General features: G+C 48.0%; 1 protein-coding gene across 1 annotated transcript in view; it reads left to right on the top strand.

Moving 5' to 3' along the window:
- GABRA3 (gamma-aminobutyric acid type A receptor subunit alpha3) overlaps positions 1-16,712 on the top strand; it is a 71,496-nt gene that overhangs the window by 40,377 nt on the left and 14,407 nt on the right. Inside the window, exons 5-7 of the mRNA XM_086470275.1 lie at positions 9,180-9,262; positions 12,982-13,125; positions 14,771-14,923. Coding sequence (XP_086326401.1) covers positions 9,180-9,262; positions 12,982-13,125; positions 14,771-14,923 — 380 coding nt within the window. The remainder of the gene's footprint in view (positions 1-9,179; positions 9,263-12,981; positions 13,126-14,770; positions 14,924-16,712) is intronic.

The raw sequence follows: 16,712 nt of genomic DNA, 5'->3' as shown, positions 1-16,712 counted from the left end.
TGCCCAAAGACTTTGCCTCTATTGCTAAAGACAACATGAAGTCCTTAGCAGCAGTGCACAAGCACTTGGGAAGGAGGGTCAGTGAACCCCTGGGTGAGGCAGAGGCAGAACAGGAGGGAAAGCTGAGTACAAAGGCACCCAGGACATGTGCAGTCCTACTGGGGCTGTTGAACCCCAGATAACAAGTCCTGAACCTACTTTGGCATGCTCAGGGGTTTGAGCTTCCCAAGCTGCTTGTTGAAATCACAGAGCTTTGCAGTGTCTCTCCCAGCAAAGGCTTTGGGTTGTCTTTACTGCCTGTTGGTTTTTAACCTCTGGGCAACTTAAGAGGGCTGAAGGCTGGATCTTGCAGAACCCTTCCACACAATGGAGGTGCAACCATCATTCTCCTTTCGGCAAGAGCAGCAGCTGGGACATCCCAGCACCAGCTCCTCTGGGTACTACAGACTGGCAACTATTTGGCTGCATCCCACAGCGGGGCTGATCCTAGATAACACCAAAAACAGACCCGAGCAGACCAATAGATGAGGTGAGATTTGCACAGCGTGCTTTTCCCTGCCTTACAGATTCCAGGGTGGATCCAAAGGCAGAAATGATCTGTTTCCCAGGCTTGGTTTTGTGCAGGCAGACTTTTGTAAGGAAGTTGTCCCAGGAGGGAGAAATCTTGAGAGACCACCTTATCTCGCTGCATTTCTGCTATCATGGGCTGAAATCTCCAGGGGTTGGGGGAGGATGCAAAGTGAATTCAGTGCTTTCAGATCCAGCACAAGGATCCTAGAAGCAATTTGGCTTTCAAGCTCAAACCCCAGCAATTAAACCTAACCTAGATTCTTACACAGCCCAAACTGTAAACACTATTTGGCCTGACTGTGGTTATTAATGAATCTCCTAGAGGAGAAATCAGGACAAAACTCAAGCAATATCCCTGGCATAAACAAAGTCGATTCTGCTGTGCAGGGTGCTGTCATGTTTTTGTACCACACATACACCAAGGGATTATTACGTTTGCGTCCCAGAAATTGGACTGAGACTCTCCCTCATCCTGCAGCACGACGCAGGTAACGACAGGGGCTCTAATGACACATCAAAGGCTTCGCTAAGCTCCTGGTAACCATGAGAACGAAGCTGAAGTGGTTTGTTGTACCGTCAGCCCTGGGAGAGGTATGTTTAGCCTGATTCACGCTTCTTGCCATTGTGTTGAGCAGTTCAAAGGACTTCCCATGACTTTAAAGAGAAAAACATGGTTTCTTTCCTGGATGTTCCACTTTGGTGCCATTGTGCCAGCAAAGTGAAGAGAAAACACAAGGAGTTTGAAATTTAATTTCAAGACAGTTCTGCATAAGTTATTGCTAGTGCCTGGGACAGATGAGCCAAAGGATACAACAGCTGGATTATGTGATTGCTGGCAGCTTGGCTGCTTGGGCTTTATAATGCCATTTCAGGGCTCAGATGTCTGGACCTGAACAGGGCATCAGAGCAATGAAGCAAACCTCTGTGGCTAGCTGGCCACAAGCTCCTTTGCACAGGGTAAGGGCCAAAGATGAGAATTTCTGCAACAGGCTCTTTTACCCAAATGCCGCAGAGGCAGTGGTAATTGTCTGGGAAGTGAGATATATTCCTCTTAGTTTGACATTTTGATGTTTCATTAGGCAAAACATATGGTGCTGAGGAGTCCTTCACCAGCAACAGGAGGTGGTGGGGAAGGCCAGAGTGGGGGGAATGGAAGGAGAATGTGGGCATTCTCCTGAGTGGTGACTGATTCCGCAGCTCACCTAAATACCTGTGCTAATTAGCACTCTGAACGATGAGTGTGTGCAAGAGAGGCTGCAGGAGAGGGGTGAAAGATGTCCAAGGGATGCGGGGGGCAGAGGAGTGAGCAGGAGTGAGCAGCAGTGCATGCACTCTGGTCATGGGGAGAGCAACTCAGGGAGCCAGCACACTCTGGCATGCACAGAGTCAAAGCAGAGAGGTTTCAGGCAAGGGACAACACCTGGGAGGGGGAATGCCTGTATTGCTTTTCCCTTTGGCAGGGAAGCTGACTCCTTTTGTGCATTATCTGTGTACACACTGACTTCTGGCTGGTGGAAGTTACTGAAGCAGACTCGGACTCGTCCCACTGGAACGATATGCCTTTTTTTTTTTTTTAATTTTAGAAGATGTAAAACACCATAAGTTGTAGGTGGAGAAGTGGCAGATTACATTCCTTTTTCAGTGGTTTGTTGATGGATATATTCTGTTGTTTTTTACTGGCTCAGATAATAAAACACACTGTAGATTTAAAATGTCGCTTTGCATTCCCACACACCTGCAGAGTCATCCAGCATCCATATAAAGTTGTCTCCTTACCTTAACAATACTTGCTCGTGTTGGCCATGGCCTGGAGAGGGCAGGAAGGTGTGGCCAAGGCCAGCTTGTGCCCAGCTGGTCTCTGCTGCCTCCTGGCCTCCTCTGAGCTCTTTCTGGCTGCTCTAAATGGCACTCAACTACCAGACCCACAATCTGCAGTCCTTTGAGTCATTCAGCCTTATTCATAGTGGCTGTTGATGACGGCCAGGACTTGCAAACTGTACAGTAGATGAAAAAGGACTTTCCGGGGTTTTGGGGGAGTTCAGGATACATCAGAAGGAAAGCAGTGATCAGAAGAGAGGTCCTTTGGAAAAGCTGATTTTGGGAACACCCTGCTAAAGCCTTTTGAAATAATAAAGTAGTTAGTGAAGCCAATGAATGAACAGGAAGCTAAAAAGAAAAGGTCTTGTGTGGCCTGCTGAGGGAGACAGGGGAAATGCATCAACATTTCCTTTACACAAATGACAGTGACAAATATTAGAAGCAAAAAGTCCATTGCAGTTGAAAAGGACACAGAAAGAATTGAATGGTAAGATCCATGACAAGCTTGCCAACCATGAAGCTCCCAAAGTGAATTCTGAGCTGACAGAAGAAAGCACCACAAAAGAAACAGAACAGGAGGAGCAAGGCTCTCAAGTCCACACCTTACTGCCAGGTTTTCATACCTGCTGCTTGAAATCCTAATCTTCATCCAGATTATGAAAGAGAGGCACCAGAGCAAGTGAGCAATTTGTTAGTGGTGGCCTTTGAGTGCCCAGAAGAAAATTTCAGCAGGCGAAATCCCCTCTTGCCCACCTGGCCTCCCAGGTGCCTCTGAGCAACAGGTATGTGGCTCTGGCTGAGGAAGAACATCTAAACAAGGATGGGGACAGTGGGCAAGCTACACCAGAGTTGTCTACACAGTCAGGCCTACTGCCCATATCCGCACCATAGACAAAAGGAAGAAAGGAAGGGTTATAGTTGTAGGCACCTTTGTTCTGAGGGGAACAGAGAGTCCAATATGCCACATAGACCCTTCTCACAGGAGGTCTGCCGTCTCCGTGGAGCCCAGGTTAAGGATGTCACTAAGAAACTTCCTAGCTTAGTGAGGCCCACCAATTACTACCCACTATTGATTTTCCAAGTGCGTGGAGAGGAAGCAGCAAATAGTAGCCCAAGAATGATCAAGAAAGACTTCAGGGCCTTGGAACGGTTAGTAAGAGAATCTAGGGCACGGGTTATTTTTTCTTCTCTCCTTCTAGTTGAAAGTAGTGGCATTGGAAGGAACAAGAGGATCCAATCTGTCAACACATGGCTCCATGGCTGGTGTCACTGCCACAATTTTGGTTTTTTTGATAATGGGATGGCTTACACAGCACCAGGAATGCCAACATCAAACAGGAGACACCTTTCTCAAAGGGGGAAGAGGGTCTTTGCCCAGGAGATTGCGGGGCTGATTGACAGGGCTTTAAACTAGAAGCAAAGGAGGAGGGGGATAATAATATCAAGATTATCTGTGATAAGTGGCAGGATGACACACCAGGGTTGGAGGGATGAGGTGACAGTAAGGGCCTTCAGCCTGTTGCCCTGAGGCATGCTGTGGACACTGCAGCACAGGCAAAGTTTTACACAGATGAGCTAGAGGTTGCTGAGGAAATAGAAGCCAAGAGGGTGAATAAAGGGATGTCCCTCTAAGAAGGTAACGTGGCTGGCAGCCCAGCTGAAGTGCCTCTGCACCAATGCGTGCAGCATGGGCAACAAACGGGAGGAATTGGAAGCTATCGTGCTACGGGAAGGCTACGTCATAGTGGCCATTACTGAAACTTGGTGGGATGAATCCTATGAATGGAGAGTGGCTATTGACGGCTACAGGCTGTTGAGAAGAGACAGGAGCGGAAGGAGGAGTGGAGGTGTTGCCTTCTATCTTAAGAAATGGATAGAGTGTGAAGAGTTGTCCCTAAAGAATAGCCATGAGAAGGTCAAAAGCTTATGGGTAACAATTAGGGATCAAGACAACAAAGGGAGCCTTGTGGCTGGTGTCCTCTACAGGCCACCTGATCAAGGGGAACCTATTGATGAACGCTTCTTACTCCAGCTCCAGGAGACATCGCACACACAGGCTCTCATCCTGCTGGGGGATTTCAGCCGCCCTGACATCTGTTGGAAAAGTGGCACGGCAAGCTGTAGGCAATCCTGGAGTGCCTAGATGACAACTTCTTAAGGCAAGAAATAGACAGCCCTACCCGAGGGGATGTGATATTGGACCTGATGGTCACAAATGCAAGTGAACTCATCAGAGATGTCAAGACTGGAGGCAGCCTGGGCTGAGGTGGTCACGCACTAGTGCAGTTCACTGTCCTAAGGGGTATAAGGCAGATGAAAAGCATAGTCAGGACCTTACATTTTAGGAAAGCAAACTTCCAGCTCTTCAAGGAGTTAGTCAATAGGACTTAAAGGCAAGATGGAATGACACAGGCAGTGGAAGCAGGGATAGGTATCCTGGGAAGAGTACAGGGACGTTGCCCAGTTGTGTAGGGACAAGGTCAGGAAGGCCAAGGCATGGCTGGAGCTGAACTTGGCAAAGGATGCAAAAAAACACCAAGTAGGGCTTCTAAAGGTATGTAAACCAGAAAAGGAAGGTCAAAAAAAGTGAACCCCTGCTGATAAGCAGCAATGGTGAACTAGTAACAACAGACGAGGAGAAGGCTGACATTCTCAACAACTTTTTTTGCCTCAGTTTTCCTGGCAACCTCTCTCCTCACAGCTCTCAAGTTAATGGCCCACAAGATGGGGACCAAGGAGACGAAGTCCCTCCCACCATACGTGAGGACAACGTTCATGACCATCTGAGGAACCTGAACATACGCAAGTCCATGGAACCTGATGAGATGCATTCCAGAGTCCTGAGGGAACTGGCTGGTGCAGTTGCCAAGCCAGTCTCCATGATATTTGAAAAGTCATGACAGTCAGGTGAAGTCCCTAGTGACCACAACATCCTTCTCTCTAAGTTGGAGAGATAAGGCTTTGATGGATGGACTGTTCAGTGGATAAGCAATTGGCTGGATGGTTGCATCCAGAGAGTAGTGGTCAATGGCTCGATGTCCAGATGGAAAATGGTGACAAGTGGTGTCCCTCAGGGATCTGTACCGGGACCATTGTTGTTTAATATCTTCATTAATGATATTGACAGTGACATTAAGTGCACCCTCAGCAAGTTTGCTGTTGAGACCAAGCTGGGTGATGCAGTCAATGTGCCAAAGGGAGGGGGTGCCATCCAGAGTGACCTGGACAAACTGGAGAGGTGGGCCCAGGTGAACCTCATGAGGTTCACTATCTATGTATATGCTTCAGAAAGGATGGATAGGCTCAGAGTAGAAAAGGTCCTTCGTCTCTGGTGCACTCAGTCGCCTGGATGCAGCCTTTGTAAGTCGTAAGCCACTGGCTGCTGGGAGATGACAACAAAGTGTGGTTTGCTCTGAATACACTCAGATTTCGTACTTTGTGAATATCCACTGGCCTCCTCTACCAGAGAGGGAGTCAGCCTGCACAGACCCAATAAACCCACTGTGATTAACCTGGCCAAAGTATGGAGCATTGCATCAGCCACAGTTGGGCTGTGAGCCCTTGGGACCCAACAGTGAATGTTGACTTGACAGCCAGCCCCTCTGGGCTTCAGTGCAAGTAGTCCCCATGGGGTGTATGGGGACCATGTTCTGCTGATGCTGAATATCTAAGAGCTGTTTATCAGGACTAGTGGTGTTCCTCAGGGGTCAGTATTGGGACCAGTGCTGTTTAACATTTGTGTTGGCAACATGGACATGGGATCAAGTGCACCCTCACCAAGTTTGCCAAGGACACCAAGCTGTGTGGTGCGGTCAACACGCTGGAGGGAAGGGAGGCCATCCAGAGGGACCTTGACAGAGTGGAGAGGGAGGCCCCTGCAAACCTCATGAAGTTCAGCAATGCCAAGTGTAAGGTCCTGCACCTGGGTTGAGGCAATCCCAAGCACAGATACAGGCTGGGTGATGAGTGGATTGAGAGCAGCCTTGCGGAGAAGGACTTGGGGGTATTGGTTGACACAAAGCTCAACATGACCTGGCAGTGTGCACTCGCAGCCCAGAGATCCAATCGCATCCTGGGCTACACCAAAAGAAGCATGGCCAGCAGGTCAAGGGAGGTGATTCTCCCCCTCTACTCCACTGTCATGAGACTGCATCTGGAGTACTGCATTCAGCTCTGGGGCCCCCAACATAAGAAGGATGTGAACCTGTTGGAGCAAGTCTAGAGGAGGGCCACAAAGATAATCAGAGGGCTGGAGCACCTTTCCTATGAGGACAGGCTGAGAGAGTTGGGATTGTTCAGCCTGGGGAAGAGAAGGCTCTGGGGTGACCTTATAGCAGCCTTCGAGTACCTAAAGGGGGCCTACAGGAAAGCTGGAGATGGACTTTTTACAAGGGCATGTAGTGATAGGATGAGATTTAGATTAGATGTAAAGAAGAAGTTCTTCACCATGAGGTTCATGAGGCACTGGAACGGGTTGCCCAGAGAAGCCGTGGCTGCCCCCTCTCTGGAAGTGTTCAAGTCCAGGTTGGATGGGACTTGGAGAACCTGGTGTAGTGGAAGGTGTCCCTGCCCATGGCAGGCGGATTGAAACTAGATGATCTTTGAGGTCGCTTCCAACCCAAACTGTTCTACGATTCTATGATTCTGTGAATGTGGGAGGTGCTTTTACAGGGTTTTTTCTCCCTGTGAGGTAGCTTCTGCGACACAGTGGCGCGGGTGTGCCCCGTGGAGTCAGGACAGTGGTACCTAGCACTGAAAACCAGCAGAAATTAGTATGTGTTGCTATTGCATTAAGGAACAAGGAGGTACCACTGAAACACTATGGGGCTGTGTTCAGAAGGTCTGCAGGAAACTCACCATTTGCTAGCTCATACAAGAATAAGGCCTAGACTTCCTCGTGGTGCCATCTGCTCTGCGGTGCTGTGACTCGAGTGGCGACTGCAAAGGGGCCGCACGCCTCACCTCCCAGATATCCCGAAAGGCTGGCTTAACAGGGATTTAAACCCTGTTGTGGGTGCTGCAGGGACTCCAGGTCATGCCAGGAGGATTTTGGCCACCCAGCCCTGCCCCATCAAAATTACAGCAGCTTCCAACTCTGTTCCTCTGCTTTTTGATTTAAGGCCTTTGCCTGTCTCTCGTGGGGATGCCACCTTTCCTAGACCCTCTAAAAGAATCAGATGAGGCTGGATGTGGGTCTGAAATCACAAGGTTCATTTCCCACCTGGCAGAGCAAAATTCACAGCCGGCAGAGAGTTTCCAGCACAGCCTGGGCTGCTCTCACACCTGACATGGAGCAGCTGTGCCTTGCTTGCGCTGGTGTCCGCCTGTCATAGCACCATCTGCCGCCTGCAGCCACCATCGCTGCAGCCTTGGAGATCCCCTGCCACCCCCAAGCCGTGGTGATTCTGCTTTGTTTCCCAATAGGGTTTTTTAAAAGCGATTTGTGAAGTGCTTCGTTTGGTCTACCAAATTTTTTTATGCCAAGTTTAAAAAACAGTGTGTGGGTTTTGGGTTTGGTTTATTTTTTTTTTTGTAGAATCATTTAAGGTTTGTCCACCTGAAAGAAATAACCTTTGTTTTTCTTTCCTTTTCTTCTTCTTTGCTTTTAGTGAACAAAATATTACCCTTTTTTTTTTTCAGGGTTTGTTTTGCATTTGACTAAGCCTCAATATTTTCTATGAAGAATAACTTCCCTGAATGTTTTTCCAGCTGAAGGAAAATATCTCAATAGAATCTTTCTACTGTGCTTCTTGACCTGAGTTTTCCGCAAGCCACCTTCAACCTTAGGTCTGTGCGCTTGCCCTTTGCATCCAGCTGTTGCTTCTGTCATGGTTTATTTGTTATTTTGCCGAGCCATCAGAAGTGGTTCCTTTTTTCCACAAATGGTTCCTTCAGAGAAGATTATATTAGATGTCACCTGAGAAGCCATCTGTCCTGGCTGCCCCTCCTAGGTTGCAGGCTTTGCAGTACTTCAGGAAGGAACATGAGCTTAGAGCTACCTTTTTAAAAGCCTTTTATAATGGATCCTTTTATGCCTGGCCCCATGTTCTGCAGCACGCTGCTTTTATGGTTGTATCTCCCTTACAAAACCACTTCCTGATGAGGTATCCTGCTGGGATTTGGTGGATGAATAAAGCACACAAGTTGTACTGCACACCCACAAACAGCTCCAGGACACACAGTTTTGCATCTGCCTGCAGCATCCTCTGCAGTCCCACCAGTGAGGGAAGAGCTGTAGGATGTGGGATGAGGTGCCCACATGCACAGGGGTGCGTTGTACCCTGGTGCAACACCTTGACTTCATGGCTCTGACTGACTTTGTTCAGTAAGCCCAGTAGCACTATGGCTTCCTGACTGAACAACCTGCCAGCTCTCGGCTCCTTCCAGCCCACCAGGAAGAACAGGCCATGTTCCCTGGAAGCTCTTTCCTTCTGCTTTCCAGCATGGTCCATGAGATGTCCCTGGCACCAGGCATCAATGCACTCCTTGTGCATAACGCATAAGCAAACAAAAGCCCCGGGCTTTGGCAGGTTTTCTGATTGCACTGAGTAGATAAAGATGAAATCAGTCAATAGGGTTGAGTTTATACAATGGGGAAGGTTGCCAGATCTGTGTGCCTGCTGTTCTCTCCACAGATGATGGCCTTCTGCCCGGAGACCCAGAGGTTAGTGCCCACATTGAGGCCTTTGTCACCTTTGATGGATGCAGGGCGAAGACGCCATGGCAGAAGGGCCAGGTGGGAGCCTCCGCAGCTGTGTGTTTCTGATCGCGCCCTGTGTTTTGTCTTGTAGGCTAACGATTCATGCAGAGTGCCCCATGCACCTGGAGGACTTCCCAATGGATGTGCATGCTTGCCCGCTGAAATTTGGGAGCTGTAAGTACCCTGATCAGCCTCTGCAAGGAGCTGGGCACAGAGCTGAAGAACAGTCCTTTGTGTGGCTAGTGTTTTCCAGTATTTTAGTAACAGTGTTATTAATTATTGCTAACGATTATGTGACCAAAAATTTGTTCCTGATAGCTCATACATCCAATTCCTACCATCATCAGAAATGGACAGCAAGCAAATCTGTGGTCTATTCAGGCTCACAGGATGGGTTAGACAGCTATGGTTTTTCTGCAAGTTTATCAGGGAAGTGGGAAGAGCAGCTTCCCGTTGCCCTCTCTGCCTTCTTCAGGGCAGTGCTGCCTCTTCAGTGCTGCCTCAGCTGGACTGGCATCAGGGGAAAGTCAGAGGTGCTTTTCCTTCATCACAAGGTGATCCTGGGTGTACAGATTTGGGAAGATAGCAGTGGTGTCTGCTGCAAGGTGTCCTGTCCAGTTTACCTACATCACTCCTGCCAACCTGGGGAGAGCCTGAAATCTCTGGTTGCTCTGGCTCCATGCTCCAATGGCACTTACAAACTCCTTGCTCCTCTTCAGTCTGTCAGGTAGGCTGCTGTCAAGTAAAAGGCTTGGAAACTCTGAGAATCTCGGTCCCAATACCCAAGGGTCCTGGTTTAGGGAAGATTTGCTGGTGAGTTGAAAGCTGCTCCAGCCTCCCACACTTGCAGCTGCTCATCTGCCTGGGCTTCCCATACCCTGCCCAAGAACAAGTTCCCTCTTCTCTCCCTTGTGCAAGTTAAATTTCTTTCGGTTTTATTCCTAAAGTGAGTAGGAACCAAGTTCCAAGCCACTGGTTCACCATAATGTGGAAAAATAACTTTCCTAGTCCCACTCTGCCTGGAGTCTCGTCCAGGTCCAACAAACTGAGGACCACTTTCAGTCTATGTTTGTGTTAGATGGAAGAGTTACCCACCTCCAACTAAAGAATGATCTCCCACGAGTAACCTCCCTTTTGGACTCTAAGAAAGCAGAGAAATCATAGCCTTTCTAAACTGATACTTCCTTCCTGTAGCCATTTGGGAGTTAACTAAGGAGAAAGTTGAAAAGTTTGATTGACACCAGAAGAAATCATGTTTATCATGTGCATCTGCTCCTCTGCCTCATGACAAAATGCATCCATGAAACTGGATTATTCAAATTACTAAAATGAAGTTATTTCTTAGGCAGCACCTAATTAAATGTAGAACTCATTGCCACAAGCCATCACGAAGGCCAGTAAAATGGCAAGCCTTAGAGAAGGATGTTAATTGACCTTGTGCGGAGTGATATAAAATCTTCTACCTCAGGCCTAAACTCTGAGATTATTACAAGACTTGCAGGAAGGCAGACTACTGCACATCTCATTGCTTATAATGTTTCTTGGTGAGGAAAAGAGATTAATGTGCATATTTCTGCTGGAACACCTTTTGGGATTCTTCTGTGTATTTTTACTGATTTGGCCTCTGAATGATGAGAGTTTTGACACAAGCTGCCCCTGATTAACATTAGTATGGCTCTTTCTAAAGCATCCATCCACATAGCATCTGAGCTCACCTGTCCCGTGTTGGAGTAGGATTAAACTAGTGTTTGTACCACAAAGCCATCAACAGCTGGAAGCTGCTCATTTGCAAGAAGCTTAGGGTGGGTCAGATTTGTAAGTAGAAGGACAATGCCAGGGCCAGACACCCGCTGTTCAAAGGACAGCCTAATTTGCCTTAGTGACCACCTTCCAGTGATCCCCACAACCTGAATGGCTCATCAGTGGTCTCCTGTCCCTGGGCCACCATGGCAGCCACCCAAAGAGGGAAGGCAGAGACCTTGCAGGAGAAGTAAGGACATCTGGCATTTCAGACAGCTTCAGCTGCCCACCTTGGACCAAGTGCAGTGATAGTGATGGCTTTACCTATCACCATGCTCCCTAGAAGATGGATCTACACAGCAGAGAAGAACTGTTTCTAAGCCAGTCATAGGACATTTGCACAGCAGCTGTCCGAGACTAGGCTAGCAGAAGATGTTGCTGAAGTTACCAGCTCCACTAAATGCCAAAGAGCTGTTCCTATTTGGATTGGACTAGACTGCATTGCAAGCGAGGCATTGAGCAGAACTGAAACAGCTTCATGGCATTAAATATGTTCCAAGCATCCATGCCTTGCCTATGCAACACCAGATACGCTTCTGTCCCAGAAGACCAGATATGCAGACAACTGCGTTTTCCAGGATGATGGCAATGAAACTGTGGGCAAGTTTCTTTGGTAGACTGAGTGGCAGTGGGTGAACCATGACTGCTAGAGCGGAAGGTGCTGCCCATCAAGGTGGAAGAGCATTGGCAGAGCTGTGCAAAGCTAAGCCTGAAGGAGCATGGAGGTCTCCAGAAGCATGTTGAGAGCTGGAAGGAGGGGCTGGAAAAGCAGAGTGTTGCACTTCAGATGAGAGGTGCCAGCCTGCATCAGAAGTGCTTAGGCAGCACACTGGTGTGCTGAGAAACACTGACTGATCATCAAAACCACTCCCTCTACTTTGCACAGCACTTGCCTACTATTTGACAGGTTTGCCAAAACCTACAGTGCAGGGATAATGGTGGCTGTTTTAAAAAGATCAGAGAAATCTGGTTGTTTTAAGATGCAGTCTTCCACAAAGCAGGAGCTGAGACATTTCTGCAACAGACCTGACCCGTTGCTTGACCTGACCTCAGCCAAAAAAATTCCATAATGTCCTAATATGAGAAGCTGGTGGTAAAAATGAATTAAAAACTTGTTTTAGTGAACTTTGTTCTTGCCTAAAAAAAATGGTGCACAGTGGGTATGGACGGAAAGCTTGGGCAGTATGGGGAGAAGTGGCTCCTAGTAGAGTCTGGAGAGACTCAATTTCTAGATACCATAGGACTGGCAAAACCAAGAGCGTGCAGGCGCTGTCAGGAAAGGGAGCAGCTATGAGGAGAAGCAGGGGTTTGGTCACAAAGGTTTGTGAAGGTGATAGTGACTGTGTGTGTTAGAGAGAGGTGTTTGCATATCGGGAGTTGGGCAGGTGGGATAGAGAGGGAAACTTGCAAGCTCCTGGAAGGATGCCCTGGCCCAGAGCCCGGCGCTACTTCACGCTGCAGTCCAGCAGCACTTGCCTGCTGTTTGTGTTGCGATGTGGGGGCAGGCTTTTCTCAGCACTGCCCTCCCTCACTGCCTGGTGGATTGGCCTGGAGGCTGGCAAACACAGGGTCATGCAGGGGAAAAAACATCTTGGTGGGAGGGCACAGCACTTCTAAAGCTGAGGGGCTTGGAGTGGGTTGCTTCTGAGTTAGGGTAAAGATTTTAAACTTTTCCACCTTAACCTAAAATTCAACGCCATTTGCGTTTAGCCTTTCTCACCAGCTGCTGGCAGCATGACTCTCCTGGTCCCTGGAATGGCAGGGCTGTGGCTGTTCTCCTGCCCCAGAAGCCTGCTGCCCTGGACACCTTCCTATCTTGTCTCTGCTTGGAGCCAGCCCTTGCAGAGTCAGCATGTCAAGGGGACAGTGTGTGTCTCAACAACAGCGCTCTGCCCCCTCTTCCAGCTCCCTTCCAAAAACCCCAGCTCCCTTTTGCTCATTTGATTTAGCAGTTGCTGAACTGCCTTGCTTGGCTATGCTCAGCCATGTGGCTCTGAGGAATGCACAGCAGGGATTAATTTGGCTACAGGCTAATTTTGGTATATTTTTGGTCAGGCAGAAGCACAAACCTCATTATTCTTTCTCCTCTGCAGATGCCTACACAAAGACGGAGGTGATCTACACCTGGACACTGGGGAAGGATAAATCAGTGGAAGTAGCGAAGGGTGGCTCTCGCCTGAACCAGTATGACCTGCTGGGTCATGTTGTTGGGACAGAGATGGTTCGATCCAGCACAGGTACTTGTGGGACCACAGTGCAATGAGCTGAGCGCACTGTCAGACGAGATGGAGCCATGGGCTTCAATACCATGATTTGGCATAATTATAGAGTCAGTACCTGTGAGCAGTGAGCACCATAGTACTTCCCAAGCCACGTGCTGTTGAAGAATGTGGCTGGGGACATCTGGAGCAGTCACCAAGAGGCAGTAAAGGGTTTAGCTTTTAGTGGTTTCCACTGAAAGAGCCTTATAGCCCATACCCTTTAGAAAACTGATTTCAAGCATCTAAAAATGATCTGTTGTGTGGAAAATTTGCCCCACCACACAGGTGGTTCTTGGTACTGTGGGTTCATTTGTCTTGGATCCCTTTCCAGTCCCTCAGGAGAGCATTGTGGGCAGGGGAGGTGAATGCAACATAATGTTCAGTGTGATTTTCATTGCATCTGCTTACACAAATATTATCACAGCTAATAGAAGATTATCCCAAACAAATGTTTCCTCTGATTAATGACCAATATTAATCATCTTTCTCTCCCATCTGCTGCTCCTCCCTTCCCCTCTGAATCCAGGTACTGATAGCTTCTGTTATATCATGTGTGTCTCTCATCTTTCTTTTTTTCTTTTTTTTCTTCTCCTTCTCTATGCACCAGTAGTTCTCTCATTTGAGGATATTTCCTCTCTGGTGCACTTGATTTTAATAGTGTCTGTCTGTAACAACTCATATCAGCTCCCTTGGGGAAATGTGGGGAGTCCAGGGAACTAAATGTCATAGTATCTGGCCCATCTCTCTACTTAAGTTACAGTAAAATGTACGGATGAATAACCTGAAGTGGCAAGAAAGCTGCTAAAGGCTCCTGTGTGTAACAATTTAGCAGAGCCACACTCACAACAAGAAGGCACAATAATCCAACAAAATATCGAAAGCTTTGAGTGGAGGAATAGGGCACTGAGGGAAAATAGGGACAGCTGCTTCTTTGGTTTACAGCCCAGAACTTTAACGACAGAACTTGCCCTGATTTTTGAGATGGTTACAGTGAGGAAAGGTGGAATATTTTCAGGATTGTTAGAGAAAATAAAATCCTTTGTCCTGAAATCCTACTGAAGCACTGTTAGGGTCTCTCTAGGCTTAAGGGATCTTACCCACAATGTGGCTCCCAGGGCTGGAGCAGAAAAGGGATTGGAACTGGGTCGGGAGAGACGCCCAGAGGGTGCCTGGGGTGAAACAGTGAAAGCCTATTGCCTGGTTGTTTATTGGCATTGATTTGCCTTTGTCCCACAACTGTTTTGTAGTGAATTAAAGAAATCTTCAGAGAAATGTTTTGAAAGGACAAACGCTATGTGGAAGTCACCCAGGCTACACTGGAGCACATGCCTGGCATGGCACAGCAGCTATGTGTGCATGTGCAGGATGTGCAAAGCCAGTGCCAACAGTGTGCTGCAGCATGCATCCCTCCTTCGCATGGCTGTTAGGGTGGCCTGCAGTGCTGTAAGACACCAGGGCATGCCAGCCAGTGACAATATGACACACATGCTGCACTTTCAGCTGAGACCTTGACAGTTTGTTCAGGACACATCTTTAGTGGTTTAGAGATGGAATGGTGGTCACCTGGCCCTATCCTGGAAAGCACCGGTGGCTCAGCATCTCTAACTGGCTGTCTCTGCAGGGGAGTATGTCGTCATGACCACACACTTCCACCTCAAGAGGAAGATTGGGTACTTTGTGATCCAGACCTACCTGCCCTGCATCATGACGGTCATCCTGTCCCAGGTCTCCTTCTGGCTTAACAGGGAGTCCGTTCCTGCCCGAACAGTTTTTGGTGAGTCTGGGAGCACAGGGCCATCCTCTCAGGTTGGGGGGGAGAAAGGCACCACAAATGATGGGAAATAGACTGAGCATCAGAGCTGGTCTTCTCCAGGCCTTGACTGGCATCAGTGAAGCTGCTGGCCATTTCCCAGAATAGCTCTCAGTGTCTTCCCAGTGCCCCTGCTTCCACTGAATCACTGCAAAATTACTTCTGTCCATGTTTCTGCTACAAGCCAAGCCATAAATATTAACAGTAATCAAGGTATTGATCATTTAATTATATGCATTTGGCTGTGTCTGCTTATCTATATTGGCTTTTGAGTTGAGGAGAGGATGGGTACATGGGGAGGCATTTAAAGCTTTACCTTTGAAATTGCTAATGTGCCCTGGTCAGAGCTCCACATAACAAGTTCCTGGGCTGAGGCAGTATAACTGCATGGTAAATATATTGTTATTATTTTCTTCAGCTGGTTTCAGATCCTCCCTTTGAGGCAGTGTCAGGCTGGCATTGCAGATATATTAATAGTTTTTACAAACATTTAAAACCAGAATTGCTTTGCGCTTTCCAGCCAAGACCTTTAGTTCAGGATCTACACACACATGCTCGCAGACCAGGTGTGATGCGGCAGAATTGTATTTCCTGGAAATAACAATGCCCAGCGGATACCATTTAACAGAGAGTATATTGGACAAAATTCACCAAGCAAAGAGGGGATATGTGGTACCACCTGCTCGTGTTTTTGAATAAGACAGAAAGTGGTGTGGTTTCAAAGATCATGAAGCATTTTCTCTGTAGCAGGTGTCATGACAGAAATACTCCTTGTGGCTGATGTCTCCCTTTCTGGAACCTGTCCACAGGCCTGGACCTTGTTCACATGTTGTGGACTGGAACGGAACTCAGGGAGGGTCACAGGTGGTTCTGCACCCTCCTAAATGAACTAGAAGGGGGTTTGTGTTGAATTGGGCTTGTGAAATATTTGTCATGAAGAAACTTTAAAATTTACGGTTAACACCAGCTTCCTCCCATTAGTACCAGGTTGTCTTCCCTTCCCTGGTGAGGCAAATCCTACAGCGATCCCCAGGGAGGAGTGCAGCTGCAGGCAGCTGGGCAGTTAGTACAACCAAACTGGTTTGTGCTATCTCGACTGCAAAGAGCTGTACTGAACAGTGATAAAAGTGCAGAAGAGGGTGTATCGCCCTCTAGCACCCACTTTTCGGTGTTCCATCCAACAGAATGGAAAAGGGGGGCTCAGACAGAAATCACGTGGAAAATAGGACTAGCTCAGGCATATTGTCACATGAAATCGCTAAGCCACTATCCATCATATTTGAGAAGTCATGGCAGACTATCAAAGTTCCTGATGACTGGAAAAGAGGAAACATAACCCCCATATTTAAAAAGGGAAAAAAGGAAGACCCTGGGAACTACAGGCCAGTCAGTCTCACCTCTGTGCCTGGCAAGATCACGGAGCAGATCCTCCTGGAAACTATGCTAGTACACATGAAAAATAAGGAGGCAATTGGTGACAGCCAACATGGCTTCACCAAGGGCAAATCGTGCCTGACAAATGTGGTGGCCTTCTACGATGGGGTTACAGCGTTGGTGGATAAAGGAAAAGCAACCAACATCATCTACCTGGAGTTGTGTAAGGCGTTTGACACTGTCCTGTGTGACATCCTTGTCTCTAAGCTGGATTTGATGGATGGAACACTCAGTGTATCAGGAATTGGCTGGATGGTCGCACTCAGAGAGTCACGGCCAACAGCTCAATGTCCAAGTGGAGACCAGTGACAAGTGGCAT

Source organism: Leptosomus discolor, chromosome 9, assembly GCF_034619465.1.
Source record: "Leptosomus discolor isolate bLepDis1 chromosome 9, bLepDis1.hap2, whole genome shotgun sequence".
NCBI lineage: Eukaryota > Metazoa > Chordata > Aves > Leptosomiformes > Leptosomidae > Leptosomus > Leptosomus discolor.
Note: the sequence above shows the minus strand (reverse complement) of the source record. Positions and strands in the feature narration are given on the sequence as shown.